This window comes from Lepisma saccharinum, chromosome 3 (assembly GCF_977018435.1).
Source record: "Lepisma saccharinum chromosome 3, izLepSacc3.1, whole genome shotgun sequence".
Taxonomy (NCBI): Eukaryota; Metazoa; Arthropoda; class Insecta; order Zygentoma; family Lepismatidae; genus Lepisma; species Lepisma saccharinum.
Genome location: NC_139231.1, coordinates 116,478,875 through 116,494,565, shown reverse-complemented (window position 1 = coordinate 116,494,565; position 15,691 = coordinate 116,478,875). Strand labels below are relative to the sequence as shown.

The window sequence follows — 15,691 nt, the reverse complement described above, 5'->3', positions numbered from 1 at the left end:
CAGAACTCTGGAAGATCTTTAATACTACACGAATCGTTGTCCTTACCAGATGGTGTTGAAGAAGAACAGGCAGTTAATTTAAGGTGAGAATTCATATAATTTGCTCATTATACATATCCATCATTTGCTTGCCTAGGGCTGGCCCATTAAGTTATTTGGTAGAGGCAGTAGCACAGTAGGCAATTTTTGGGTTGTGTTGATATTACGAGGGTCATGCAGAAAATAAAGACCATTTGGTTATACAAAATGAAAAACACAATATTGGAAAAAACAATTCTGTTACATACCTGAAGCTTCCTTCACTTCTCTACATAATCACCTCCTACATTTAAACATTTGTCGTATCTGGGCACGAGCTTCAAAATTCCCATGCTATACTCTTCTGCCACCAGTTCATTAAGCCAGGTGGTCACTGCATTCAAACAAAAGACCGCTCGCGCATTTCTGACGTGCAGCTCAGTCCTCTTTCTCTTTTCAGGGTCAACTGGCTTCCGTAACAGCTGTGCTCAAAATGCTGTGAGTGGAGGTTGCAAGAAGTCGTCAGTTGCTGGTAAATTTCTGCCGGTTTCACCTTTTGAGCGTTTAGAAATCTAATAACACTCCTTACCTCACAGTCGGCGGGATTTTCCATCACGCAGTTCATATTGACCACCCCAACTGCACAAGGATGACTTCTTGCAACCTCCACTCACAGCGTTATGAGCACAGCTGTTACGGAAGCCAGTTGACCCTAAAAAGAGAAAGAGGAGTGAGCTGCATGGCGGAAATGCACGAGTGCACCTGGCTTAATGAACTGGCAGGAGAAGAGTATAACATGGGAATTCTGAAGCTCGTGTCCATATACAACAAATGTTTAAATGTAGGAGGTGATTATGTAGAGAAGTGAAGGAAGCTTCAGGTATGTAACAAAATGGTTTTTTCCAATAAATATTGTGTTTTTCATTTTGTATAACCAAACGGTCTTTATTTTCTGGATGACCCTCGTAAATTTAATACATACGTTATTACATTTTACTGTAATGTATTATTTATGCTACAATTAAATTTTTTTTACAAAAAGAAATTCTTTGGTAATGTAACTATGCCTTGTTTCCATATTAAATACACTTAATTTGCTAACCAAGAATTTTATTAAGATTTAAAAACACGTTTCTACCTTCTATCAGGATATTTGTCATGTGAAGGAATTTGTGCACTTTTTGTCATTGCAGCAACAATAATAAATCTAGTAATTAATATTATATCAAAATCAGAAATTAATTATAAATAATAAACATAATTCCAGCTACCATAATTTAATATTCAAGCAATAGATAATAAAATAAACACATCCCCAATTCGATTTGATAAAGCAGTTAATATCCCTACAGAGTAAGAACAAACATTCTGATAATAAATTACTATACAATATGAAATCAACCGTATGCCATCTCAACCTAAGATAATACTAATAGTATTTGGAGAAATAATTAAAAACATTATAGATATTATTATACAAATAATGAAACTAAAATGGAGAGCAGAAACGTTACTTGTAAAGTGTTTTTGAATCTTAATAAACTGCCTTGGTCAGCAATTTCTGTTTTTAGAAATTCTTTTTTTTACCATTAGTTAATATGTGTGAAGTATTATATAAGCTCACCCCTAATGCTCCTATCTAACAGTCAATTTCTGTTCAGCTTTTTCTTTTAACTTGGTTAAATGCAATTTGAAGTGTGGTGTTGAACTAAAATGTAGTAATCTTCTCACACACAGGTGTAAATACATGAATTGCCCTAATGACTTGGCCTGGAAAATTTTGGTTCTTGGTCTGGAAAACCTGAAAAAGTCAACGAACTTTGTTTTTATAAAAAATGTAGGCACCCTGTGTGTGAGAGGAAACTGCTAAGTTAGTAAGAATATGTAATAGGGATATGTATGAAATAGATGTATGAAATTTTGGCCGATACCGATAAAGTTCCGATATAAAATTCCAAATGGTTCTTGAAGAACCTGAATGGTTCATTGCCCTCCTTAACAAATGTATGTTTCGAGGTGACTGCAGTGCAAAAGTAGTTGCATATTTAGACATTTACTTTTTAAAAAGTAGAGCATGGTGATTATCGATAAAAATTGTAACAAAATGCCAGAATTTTGCACTAAATTATAGATATATTGGTATACTGATTATTTTACTGATGGCCGATACCAATAGAATACTGATTAATCTGTCCCATCCCTAATATGTAATAATTGTGTTTGGGTTTATATGTTCTACTATTGATTACAGCTCTAGGTGCCTTAAAACTAGGAGAACAAGATAAATTATGTTTTTTAGGGGCCCCTATATTGCCTGGTAGTGCTTTCACCTTTCATGCAAGCTGGATCATGTCGGAGGATAATGGTGGAGTTACTCAAAAGTAACAGTAGCTAACTTTCATCTAGAAATTGGTTAGACAGGTCTTTCTTCCTCAAAGAGCTTGATCGCAGCCATTTTTGGAGGTGATGTGATCAGCACCCTGCTCCGGCCACCTTTGCCCCCCAGGTACCCATTGATTTCAGGTTAGGTGAGCCCTGGAGCTGCTTTATGCAGGCACAAGGCAAAAAAATTCTGACCTTAGATCAGCCACCCAGGAAATCGAACCCGGTCCTCCAACGTGGCAGTCAGATGCCCTACTTACTAGACCACCGTGGCTGTACTGATAAAGTACTGATATAAAATATACCGGTACCGTTAACCGATATTTCACACATCTGATAATAAATTCAAAATGGTTCATTGACTTAATAACTGGGTTACCAGAAGAACCAAGCTTTATCAATGCGAAAAAGCTGCATATTTAGACACTTACTTAAAAATAAAGTATGGATTGGAGATTATATGTTTATATCTATAAAAAGTATAAGAAAATGCCACAATATTGCAGTAAATTGTAACATGTTTACAGATATATCAGATCGGTAGAATTGTCTTTAATTTTACCGATTCACCAATATGCCTACATTGGCTGATGCCAATGGAGTAATGATTAATCTGTCCCATCCTTAGTTTTAAGAGTTCTATGTTTTGTGGTAAAGTTAATGCCTAGAATGACTACTATGGGCCCCTCATTTCACATTTTTCCTCATTTTACATTCAATCTTGATGGCCCCAATATAGCAAAATGCCATAAAATTTTCCTTCATTTTGCATTTTCCTGCATTTATTGTTTTTTTTTTTCAGCCTGGTCTCATGAAAAACATAAAATTGAGGTTCTGCTGTATTTAAAAATAATAATAATGAATTGAACTGTGTACAGAGTAACAGTTTTAAATTACCCCATTCTATAAATTATGCTTTCATGGTCCTAACATTGAATAATGCTAAAATAACTTTTTCAGCTTATACATTTCCTTATTTATAAGTTAACTAGCTGATTACCTGGCATTGTCCGGGTATTTATTTATCCCAATCTTGTATTAGAGAGGAAAATAATGAATTCTAACTATAGTGTAAAATCTAACTAAAGTTCAAATCACAAACCCTGAGACCTTCTGTAAACAAAACCACCTGCATGCAGAAAGCATTGCAAACTCATAGAAGTAAAATAATCCACACGAAAATCCAGCGTTGTTACGGGATTCATTACATAAGGTAAAACAATGGCCAATTTGTAGTATGGGATAAGCTGCCGCAAATGACGTCTCACTTTAAACCCAATACTCTTTCTTTTTTTACTTGTTGCTTCACCTTTATGGTTAACTCTTTGCACCAGTAATCATTTCCCATAAATTTGACTTCTTTCTTGCATGTGAATTGAATATATTTTACTTGCATTTTTTTAGACAAAATGATATAACATGGTAATGTATATTTCTAAGGATGATATAGATAGGAGTGTATTTTAAATTTGTTTGTAGATTTTATGTAAATTGTATATTATGTAAATAAAATATATAATGGGCATAAACAGCCATATGCATTGCTGTAAGTCCAATAAATATATTGATGATGATGATCAAAACAAGACAAACAAAGTTCGTAAATTTATTGCGGTTGGAAACTTGGACAAGCATCCTAATAACAATTTTTGTTCCGCCAAATATAGTGCACTTCGTAAAATAACTTGGTGACATGGAAAGCAAGATAAGTGTGAACATTTTGTAGTAATATGCATTGTACCTTTCAATGGGCTTAGAGATTTGTGTACATAATGATATTTTATAACATTGGTTATTTTCTAAAAATAATCATGTGAACAGCAAGGAAGTAGTGCAACTTAGTAATATTGCCTGACTTATCCTTAGAAAAATAACATGCCGAGTTCTATGCGTGCGGGAAGGTCTCCATGTTCTCCGAGCTTGTTTTCAAAACACCAGCAAGGAGAGCCTTTGAAAAGGGGTGAGAAACAGATTCTACTTAATATTTATGTAACGTTCTGTCAGTGGTATCCTGAGAAACCAGTAAATGAAGTGGTTAAGTTGGTATCCCAGTGCAGTGGTGTGTCAGTGTCTGCAGTTTTAAGGATTATGAAGGAGAGAATGACCGGGAGAGTAACAATGTATGCGGCTGCATATTCGTCTGATGTTTTGAGAGCGGGTTCTCACATTCAGAGGCTCTTATATAAAATGAATAGGTGCGGCGAACTATGAGTGTAACAGCAGATGATTGCGGTCATGAATCAGCTGACGCGGAGTGATACATCGAATCGGTGAGACCGTTTGTTTACAGAAGGTCTCAGGGTTGGTGATTTACACTTTAATTTTAAATGTGAGCGTGAATGGCACCAATTAGCTTAGTGACTCCGAAAACTATGGATTCGACACTAATCTAGGTCATTTGTGGCATTTTATTTTTCACCCCCTCTCACTCCCCGTGCCGATAGGTGATGAACTTGTAGTTGAACCGCATTGGGAGTGTCACGAAAACTATGGATTCCATTTGCAACACAGCCTGAATCTTAGACAACCCGAGAAACACTATCATTGTGCAGATTGCATAGAGTCACGGATGTCTGTTTGTGTGGAATTTTATGTTGGTGGTTCTTGATTATTTTTACATGTCACCCCTTCCCACCCCACCCCTAGGGGTGCCATTGGTGTCTTACCCCAAAATATTATTTCCAGATTGCAAGTGATACGTGTACCAAGTGTGGTTGAAATTGCTCCAGGCATTCTAGAGTTTTGCCAAAACAAACAAATATACACACCCACACACACACACACACACACACATACATCAATTTTTATATATATAGATTAGCCACAAATGCTTGAAAACTGTAATTGAGATTTCATCTGCAGAAATAATATTGAAATTAGAAAACCGAAGAAAATAATTGTATGTGGTCAAAATTTACTTTGATGTTTACAGGAGACAAAAGGAGCAAGGTCGTGGACAACATTCAGCAAAGCCTGACAACATATCACTGAGCACTGAAGTACCACATCCGTTGCCAGAAGCTATCCTTCATAGAGAACACGAAATTCAAAAACAGACTGCGTAAGTAACATTTCCCTACTCTTAAAATTAGAGTATATTTCTGTTATAGTTCTCATCAACAATGGGATCACTTTATTGGTTGATATTGACTGATAACAGCATGTACCAATCCAGGTCTCATTTCTTTCCATATCTTGTATCTACTGGTATAAATCTAATTGCAGTTGTCAGATAATTTCTAAAGCAGTACGAAAAATGGCCATCTCCTTGTAAAACTTTTTTTTTTTATGATATCCCTTGTAGTTAGCCACATATTTATGGTGAATAAAAGATCAAGATCTCAGTGCAAAAACTTGGCATATCTTGGGATAAAAAGGGGGATATAAAATGACATTTTGATGCTAAAATTAATGAAATCTAGGACTTAGCTGATACCACCTTGAACCGATACAATTTCTTGAAAATTGCAATAATTAAAATTTGTTCAAAATATTGATCATTATTTTGGTGTGTAAATATTCTTCTCCAATTACATGCATCAATTTATTAAGAAATTTGGGGTGTAAAGGGTGACCTTACACATAGAACATCCAATTGTCAACCTCACTTCCACATAGTACACCCTGCACTGCATTTTGCAGACAAACGAGGCTCTGGCGACTGGCCCTATGGCCAGTATAATTCTGTGTGTTGTCCCGTTTATTGTCCTTACAGCCTCAGCTTTTAACGGAAGTCAGAATATTTTAAGATTTTAGTGATACAACGTTAGAGTTGTTATTTGTAACGTTAAGGGGCTGGACTTCATATAATGTGGCGGGTGCAAAATAGCCTAAGTGATTTAAGAACTATATTTATTACACAAAATTAACATTTCACTTCTAATAACACTTCTATATAGTTATCAAGAGTATTAAGTCCTAGCGTCATTGCCTTGTAATCAAGGGGTCCCAGGTTCGATACCCGGTGGAGGCACAAGTTGTTCGGATCCCACTTTAAAACTGTAGGTCCAGTCCCGATTAGCCTTACTGTGCACAAAGTGGACTTAAAACAGCAACTCAAACCAAACCAAGTATTAAGTCCATTTTTGCTTCTGAAATATTTACAGCAGAATTAATCAATTTTCCATGATTTGCATAATGCACATAACAATTCAAACCTCATAAGATGTAGCTAAAGAGTTTGTTTCACATTTTGCAGTTCATTCACATCATTTCGTGGCAAAACATGGTAGCAAAATGCACCTCACACCTTACATTTCATGTTTTCGTCAAAAATAAAATATTCATGCTCCTACTGTGTAATGCTGTCACTTTATAATCAAGGAGTCCCTTGTTCCAGTTCTGTTGAGGGCTCATGGCACAGTGGTTCAGATTCTGCTTTAAACTGTAGGTCCAGTTCTAATTTGCCCATTTGAACAGAAAGTCATCCCAAAGCAAATTTTGGCAATCCAAAACTTGAACATGTACATTATCCATTTGTAGTTACACAAATTAGTTAATATCTTTCATGTTGTGTAGTTAATGTTTGTCATTTTGTTCTGGATGTGTTCCCTACCAGTTAGCACTAACAGATTTATAGCAATGGTGTCGCAAGAAATGTTCACATTTACTGATAAATGGTAAAATACATTTGTCTAGACATACTTGACAACAGTCAGTTTTTTTATGATGTTGGCAAAACAGAGCATTTTCATTTTTAATGGTGCTGATAAAGTTATACAGTTCCTTGAAGATCCTTAATGTTATATTAAAATCCTTAATTAATTTTATATTGATAGTTTATCAATACAAGCAAAAATGTATTTCACATTGGCCCATCAATATTTAGACATTTATTTTACAAAACCAGCCTGTACAAATTGTGATTTTATAGGCTAGGTCAGGGTAATTTGTGGCAGTGGGGTATTATGGGGCATTTTTAGAAAAGTTTGAATTATGCAAAACCTACTTTGCAGATTGTAATGAACTTTTTACAGTTTGTTGGTTCTAATATTTTGAAGACCCTCACTTGTAAAGTATTTTCTAGGCTAACCCATCATGGAAGAAAACCCTTGTTACGTAAATATTTTTTATTGTCTCACTGTAAGCACATAAATTACATTGAATAATATGAATTGATGTATTTTACTGTATTTTGCCTACAATACCCTCAAGATGGGGTAATTTTGTGCAGGGACTGAACTACAGAGGTGAAAAGTACAAAAAATGAGAAGTGCCTCACATTCCCCCAACCCTGGGGTAATTTGGGGCAGGGTATAAAACAGTGTACAGAACATTTACTATGGGATCTTTAAAAAAAATGGTCGGAATGTACTCTCTGACATTCCAATGTATAAATAGAACTGTTAGCTATCGGTCTCAAAGGTATTTCAGTTCTTTTTTAAAAAAGTGGTGAAAATTGCCCCAAATTACCCCGACCCACCCTATTTATAAAGTTTAACCAAATGGCTGATTTTTGTAGCAAATTGTAGCTAAAGATATCTGTTTGGCGGTTACGCAGAGATAGGTGGCGGTTACGCAGAGATAGGTAATTAACTCTGATAAACTTACTTTTCATTTTTCCACGTAAATTTTTTCTCACGATCGATTTTGCCACCTGTCTGGTAGCTTCATCAGGTATGAACTGTCTTGCTACGGGCAGCGTGGTTCCTTCTTCTTCCACTTGTGCTCGTGGTGGCGCTAGTTGACGCAGTCCTTTTACTTTCTGCTATTCCAGTGCGGGCATAGTGCTTCCTTCTTTTACTGCGCAACAGGGTTTTGGCGCTGTAGGCCGCTGTTCCTGCTATCGTCATCTGCTTTCGTGGAGTGGCTCTTGTTCACATGCGTAGGTGGGCTTTTTAGCGAACATTTGAGGTCCGTGCTTATTTTTTTGTCGTGGGAGGGGAGGAGCCACCAGACGAGTGGCGAAATCAATCTCAAGAAAAAAATCACGTGGAAAAATGAAAAGTAAGTTTATCAGAGTTAATTAGCAAATTGTAGTTTATTTGCATACATATTGTATTTGTATAATAGTCAGAAATTTACTGATACACTGATAGGCTTACATTAGCCAATACCTATATGCAGTGGAACCCCGGTTTTACATTTTCCTGTGTTATACCTTCAATCTTCATGCTCGCAGTAGAACAAAATGCCATAAATTTTCCCTGGATTTTATATTTTTCCACATTTTAAGTTTTTACTCCTTGGTCCCCTGAATTATGAATTAATTAGTCCTATCACCACAAATTTATTAGTACTTGTTTGGTGGATTTTTTGTATTTTTATTAATTAATCTATCTTTTTACATTGCAGTGCTCTGAAGGAGGCCAAATTAAAGGTAGTGCAGTTACAAAATTTGTTGGATGCAGTGCAAACATGCCAGAGACAAGGCCAGGTAGCTCCAGAACAATATCAACAATTGAAAAGTAGAGTCGAGGAAATTGAAAATGGGAGAGAGAGTGAAAGGAAACCACACGAATCTCTACGTCAGCACCACAATGCAGTTTTAGCTGCAGAGCCTCGCTCAAGTGCCCGTGACAATGCAGCACCGAAACATCCAAGGTAAAAGTGCCAGAATTCTATAGAAGTTATAGAATTTGTGAAATTTGTAGGAGATTGCATTATGAAAATATGATGGGCTTAACTGTTTTGATCGATTTAGTTTATTTTACTTCGCGTTTTGTGCCTCTTGACTAATTTGCGAAGATGGGAATGAGTGATGAAATGATGAAATTGATGAATGGACATTCACAAACATCCAAGCCCGAGTGGAATTCGAACCCGGGACCCTTGGCGTCGCAGCACGATGTGCTAACCACTCGGCCACAGGGTCCGGCTGGGGTTAACTGTTGTTTGAGTTCTTGTTCTGTCCTTTAAATTGTTCACATCTGGAAGCATAACATCAGTGTTTGTATTGTAGTGAGTTTGGAATTAGTTGCAAATTGCAGGTAGGCATTCCTTTACAGTAAAGGATCCTGCAAGATAGGCAAAATGTCTGAACTTCACTACTTTGTTATTAGAGCTGAGCCAATACCATACAAGGTAGAATTTACTGTCTGATACCTTTCTGAAGCTTGGGTATACAATGTCTGTCCCAAAAGTAATGAGACTTTTTTTCGGGGGCCAGTAAGAATGGTTGGGGATGGATCTATTGGGCTGGTGGAGAATGTCAGGTATACAGTCTGATGCAACTCAGTTGTCTCAGAGCTGTTCCAGCGTTCTGATCTCCAGCAAAGTGAGAAGCTGTTTCAGTGTCATGTCATGGTCGAAAATGTAGTGCGATAAAACTTTGCGTCGAACTCTGTAAATCCGCTACCGACATGCTTGAAATGGTAAGACAGACTTTGTCGAAAATGCAAGTGGGCAGGTGTCACAAGGCATTCAAAGAAGGAAAGCTCAGAGCATCCATCAACGTCCAGAACTGCTGACCATGTGACTCAAGTGAAGTCTGTTTTGGACTCTGACCGACTTTTGAGTGTGAGGTTAATCATAGATAACTTGGGGCTGCCGAAATTGGTTGTGCATTATATAGATTTGAACATGCAGACACCTGGTTTCTCCACCATGACTATCCACCATCTCACTCATCTCTGCAAGTGAGGTAATTTCTGACCAACAAGAATGCGGTAATGCTTCCACATCCACCATACATCCTGGTCTTGGCTCCGCCTGACTTCTTTTTTTTCCCGAGGCTCATATTGGGCCTGAAAAGAGATAGATTTGGGACGATTGAAAATGTCCAAGCAGCCACGATGAGTGATCTGAAAGTCATGTCAGGTCAAGACTTCCTGCACTGCTACGAAGAGTGGCAGCAATGCTGGAACCACTATATGGATGCTCAGAGATCCTACTTTAAAGAGTGTTAAGTGTATTTGAACCTAGTTTCAATAAAAATATTTTTCCAGAATTAGTCTCATTACTTTTGAGACAGACCGTGTATATGAGATATGAATATGAATAGAAATATCAATATAGAAATTGCTGATACTGATGATGCCAGTTGTACACAGGATCCGACATGACGAGGCAAGACGAGTCTTGTTGTGTACTTCATGCAAGAAGAGAGGGCAAAAGAGGTGTTGATTACTTTAATTCCAGCCATGTCATGACGACATAACTTTACAAATTGCTAACAAAAATTAAGTTGGGAAGGGTGTAACATGACAGTATGCAGAGATAAGGGGGAGCCAGTTATTTCTGGCAACAAAAGTTAATTTGCATTACTTCCCCTGTTGTTTTGGCACGTTATATGTAAATATGATAATTTAATTTTGATATTTTGTTTGTATGAAAACTAAATGTAATTTAATTATGATATTTTGTTCGTATGAAAACTAAATATGTAGCATAACAAGAAAAAATCACATATCACATATACGTGAAAACATGAAAGTTACTGAAGCTTTGGAAACATTTTTTGTGTGAGGAAATGAGTAATCAATTGGTAGTTTTGTTTTGATATTCTATTTCTAATTATTTTTCATTATAATGTTAATTTATCCCCTCTCGAAAGAGAGTAGATTGCCTTGTAAATATACGAGGGGATATCAAAAAGTAATTGAGTAAATTTTTTACAGCCAAACGGAAATGTATTCACAAAAACTCAAATATACATTTTCAAGGTTGAACATTACTCTACTTTTCCACATAACATCCATTCACATTTATACATTTGTCCCACCATGACACCAGTCTTTTGAAATCGTTCAGCTGTATGCATAACCAACGATGCATGGCTGTCACAACTTCCAAGTTGCATTTGAAGTGTTTTCCGGCAAGGTGTTCCTTCAGTTGACCGAACAGGTGAAAGTCTGATGGAGCCAGTTCTGGACTGTATGCTGGATGCATGAAAATTTCGCATTGCCAGAAATTGACTTTTTGCGTCACTGATGCAGCCACATAGGGAAGAGCATTGTCATGGAGAATGATGACCTCCTCCAGAGATTTTGTTGGGAGGTTTTATGATGCAGAGCAGCTCATAGACGATCCAGTGTGGCACAATATGCAGCAGTATTTACAGTTGCTCCTTTTATCCCAAAATCAGCAAGAATGACACCCTAGCTGTCCCAGAAAACTGTAAGCAAAACCTTTCCTGCAAACGGAGTTGTCCTGAATTTTTTGGGTGGGGGCGAGTTTGTGTGTTTCCATACCATACTCTGTCACTTTCGTTCAGGCGTGGAATGAAAAACTCACAAACAAAAATGTTGCGTCGTATCGGATCCGGTGTGCAGCTAGTCTAACTGATACACAACTACAACTGTTCAGATATAAAATGACCAATGTTAACCTTCTTAAATAATGCACATAACGACTTAGAAAAAATTATTTGTGTTTAGATATTTCTTTCAAAACCTGTTATCTTCCTTTCCCATGTTACCGACAGTTTCTGTGCTAATCAGGAGCAAATGGAAACCAGAGAAGCAACACTTATGTACATAACTCTTGCCACTTTGTAGTTTAATCCCAACTTTTTTTCTGTCTCATATTAAGAAAGCTTGTTTTGCTCAGTTTTCATGTAGTGCTTAATGTGGTGTACATATATTTGTGCATTCTCGTGTAGCTTCTCTGTAGTGTGACTTCCACACACTATGGTGGTGACATTAGATTATGACAATGCCCCGTGGTATCTGCTAGAAAGGTCAATGTTCAGCCCGCACATAAACAGCAACAGGTTTAGGTCAAATGCTGTTTAATATTCAAAAAATAAAAACAAAATTACAAATTTCTGCACTATTTACAAATATATATCCGTTTTTAACGATACACTTATGTACAAGGCTGATACTAATTAATCTGTTCAATTCCTAAATGTACATAAATGTCTTCGCAATGCATTTGTCATTTTTAATATATTTAAATCAACTAAAATTTTGTATTAATCTAGCTGTTTTTCGTTCTATCTTGTAAATATTCATAATTATTTCAGTGTATGTCTTGGTTTACTAATAAAATGTAAATATTGTAGGGAGAGACCCAACTCTTCACCGCCAGATGAACTGACATTGGAGGCTGTGCAGGCAATGACACGTGATCTTCAGCAACAGACTGTGTCATTGAAAGCAGAGCGTGACAGGCTGAAAACAGCACAGAGGCAGCTTAGTAAACTCCAGCAGGACTTCTCCTTGAACCAAGCCAACCCAAGCTCATCAGGTGTTAAGGAAAAGAATCGCAACAGCGAGGCAGTCAGCGGTAATGTGCAGGTAAGCATTCAGTGCCTGCTCGTTTAACCAAACTGGTAAAGCTTTCTATACTTACAAAACCAGTAGTCTAATTTAAACTTTCTCCATGAAGTAAGATGAAATCAATGTGACAAAGAAAATGTCGGATCTTTGAAATGTTTTTTCCTCATCTCATCTCACAAACCGAAGTGAAACTTTACTATTACTGAACTTTTAAAATTATTTTTTATTTATTTATTTATTTATTTACTCACTCAGAGTTTCAGATACAGTCTTATTTGGCCATTTTACACTGAAACAACATAAAGTAGAAACAAAACATAACAAAAGATAAAAACAATAACAAGATGGGATAGATTTACATATTTTTGGTCAGTAATATACAAAAATTACTTTCTGGAAGGAAAATATCTACATTGAGGGGAAGTTTATTGTAGATTTCTGGGAGCCTGTAAAACAAGGATCTTTGTAGAAGGGATAGCCTAGTGGTTGGGTTGTGGAAGAGTTGCAGGTTGCGCGTTTGCTTTTGGGGTACCCTAAGTGTGAATTCACTGATTAGGAGATCTGTTCTGATTTTGCCATTTATTATCTTGTATAAAAATTTCCTGTCAGCTAGATCACGACGAAAGGATGGAGTGTGAATATTCAGAGCAGCCATGGTGTCTGATTTGGATACATGTCGAAAGGAAGGTATTCTATGGCGAACAATTGCAAGAAAGAAACTGAGAACAGAATCTATTCTGGTGAGATTGGTTTTTGAGGCCATTGCCCAAATTGGGGAACAGTATTCAAGGATGGGCGAGATGAAAGATTTAAAGAATAAAGCAAGAGATGATGGGTTTTGAATTTTGCTAAATCTGTATAGAAGACCAAGTAGGCGCTTGGCTTTTTTAGTGGTAGCTATAATATGATAATTAAAAGTAAGTTTTTCATCCATGATAATACCTAGGTCCTTTTGGGTGGAGACGTTTTGGATTGGATTGTTTTCAATAGAATAAGTAGACAGCACTTTGTTTTTTTTTTAGGGAATAAGTAAGGAAAGAGCATTTCTGAGGGTTTAGTTCTAAATTCCACTGACGACACCACTTAACAATTGCTGTGAGAGCAATTTGAAGAATCATCATGTCATGATGCGATGAGATCTCCTTAAAGAGTTTGCAGTCATTCGCAAACAAAAGTATATTGATAGGGAGGGAGGACAGTTTTTCAGGGAGGTCATCCATGTACAGAAGGAATAGGAGCGGCCCTAAGACACTCCCCTGGGGAACTCCAGACAAAACGGGAAGAAAGTTAGAAGAGGTACCTGAAAGAACATCACGTTGTTCACGCTCATGGAGGTAGTCCTGGAGTAAAGAGAGAAATTTGCCATGGATGTTAAATCTGGATGATAATTTATAAAGAAGAAATTTATGATTAATTTTGTCAAAGGCTTTCGAAATGTCCAAATATATAGTGTCAAGTTGGGAGTTATTATCAATAGCTCTGGCAGCATGCGAAAGTAAGACAGAAATATTTGTTAGGCAAGAGCTGCCTGGAAAAAAACCATGTTGTGCTGTGTTGATATATGGTGACGTAAACTGAAGTAACCTGTTTTTGATGATTTTTTCACAAATAATTGATAGTGGGGATAGAAGTAAGATTGGTCTATATGATTTTACACATTTTTTATCTCCAGTTTTGAGAATGGGCACAATGTTGGCCCGTTTGAAGTTTTTCGGAAACACACCCTTAGAAAAACATTTGTTGAGTAAGGCAGACAGAGGAAGAGCCAAGGAGTTGGCAGTTTTACGTAGGAATATTGTGGGGATTTCATCTGGACCTAGGGACCGGTGGAGGGGCAATGAAGCGAGAAGGTATTTTACTTCCTCGGGGGATGTTTTGATTGAAGATAGTGTGTGAGGACAGACAGCATTTAAGTGGGGGAGAGGGTCGCTCTTCCATTATTTATATAAATCACAAGAGTGCATGATAAGTAGAACTCGGGATTTTTAGGTTCTAAAAGTGTGCTTTTAGGTTCCTAAAATGAGCTCTAAAAGTCTTAAAATAGGTTCTAAAAATCCTAAAATAGATTCTAAAAATTCTGAAATAGGTTCTAAAAATATTAGGCTCGAAAAATCCTGAAGTAATTTCCCAAAAACTTAAATGATACAAAATTCCTGAAAAGTACTGATTAGATACAATTGTTAAAAAAATCACAGCCATAAGAAAGTTTAATAGGTGTATGTAATATAACCAAATAATAATTTTCTAGCCAAATTTTCATTCGTATGAATCATTTTCAAAATTGTCCACAAATTATTGTGATTCTATTAGCAAAAGTTACTTGTTGAATAAATTACGTATGTAAAATTTGCTGCACAATATCAGGGTGGTTACTCACTTGGAATTCTTTGAATTCTGCGAATTATACGTGAATTACTGGCTCTGGAAATCATGCGTGAATTTTGGTAAAACTTTAAAAAAAAAGGTACAAGCAGATGTTTTATTTTATCTTTTAATTACCTTTCAAACGGAAACATAGTCAGTGGTGCAAATTTGAATGCTGAAACGTTACTTCGCAAGGCGTGAATGCCACCAAAGGACTGAACTGATGTGAAAGTGAGCAAGGCCACACAGATCAGAAGTTTGCACCACTTTGGACTGTGCAGGAAGTAGAGGTGATTGCCTGACAAAACTGGGAAGGAGGTAGGGGGGGAGGGTCAAGGACAGTTTACTTTCTCTTAGTAGACAATGCATAGCATTGAGAGTCCATTGTGGGGGGGGGGGCAAGAAGTAGAGGGCAACCGCCGTAACAGTGGTGTCAGACATTTTGATTTGTTTAGGGCTTTGAAAAACATCATATGATTTAGATGGGGAAAATACACATAAAACTTGTTTCAAACATGCCAATCATTGAATTGTTTTCATCACCAAACCGAGTAAATACCTTTGTGAAATATACAAGGTCTGTCTTAAAAGTAGTGGCAATGACTCTGTGGCGCAAATTAAAAAGAGTTTATTGAAAAAAATATTATTGTCATCATATTTATTAGATATTAACGTTTAAAATGATACCAAATTTGTATGTATTTGTTTAAATTCTGATTGTTTTTTTCGAGATTGACAAATAGTAGGATGGACGAACTTACTCG

The 15,691-nt window shown here is 36.6% G+C and overlaps 1 protein-coding gene across 4 annotated transcripts in view; it reads left to right on the top strand.

The window, feature by feature from the left end:
* The window catches only part of cmb (combover), a 103,212-nt gene that overhangs the window by 45,216 nt on the left and 42,305 nt on the right, over window positions 1-15,691 (top strand). For all 4 annotated transcript variants that reach the window (XM_083119238.1, XM_083119240.1, XM_083119237.1 and 1 more), the window contains 4 exons: window positions 4-83; window positions 5,333-5,461; window positions 8,695-8,943; window positions 12,347-12,581. In XM_083119238.1, coding sequence (XP_082975364.1) covers window positions 4-83; window positions 5,333-5,461; window positions 8,695-8,943; window positions 12,347-12,581 — 693 coding nt within the window. The remainder of the gene's footprint in view (window positions 1-3; window positions 84-5,332; window positions 5,462-8,694; window positions 8,944-12,346; window positions 12,582-15,691) is intronic.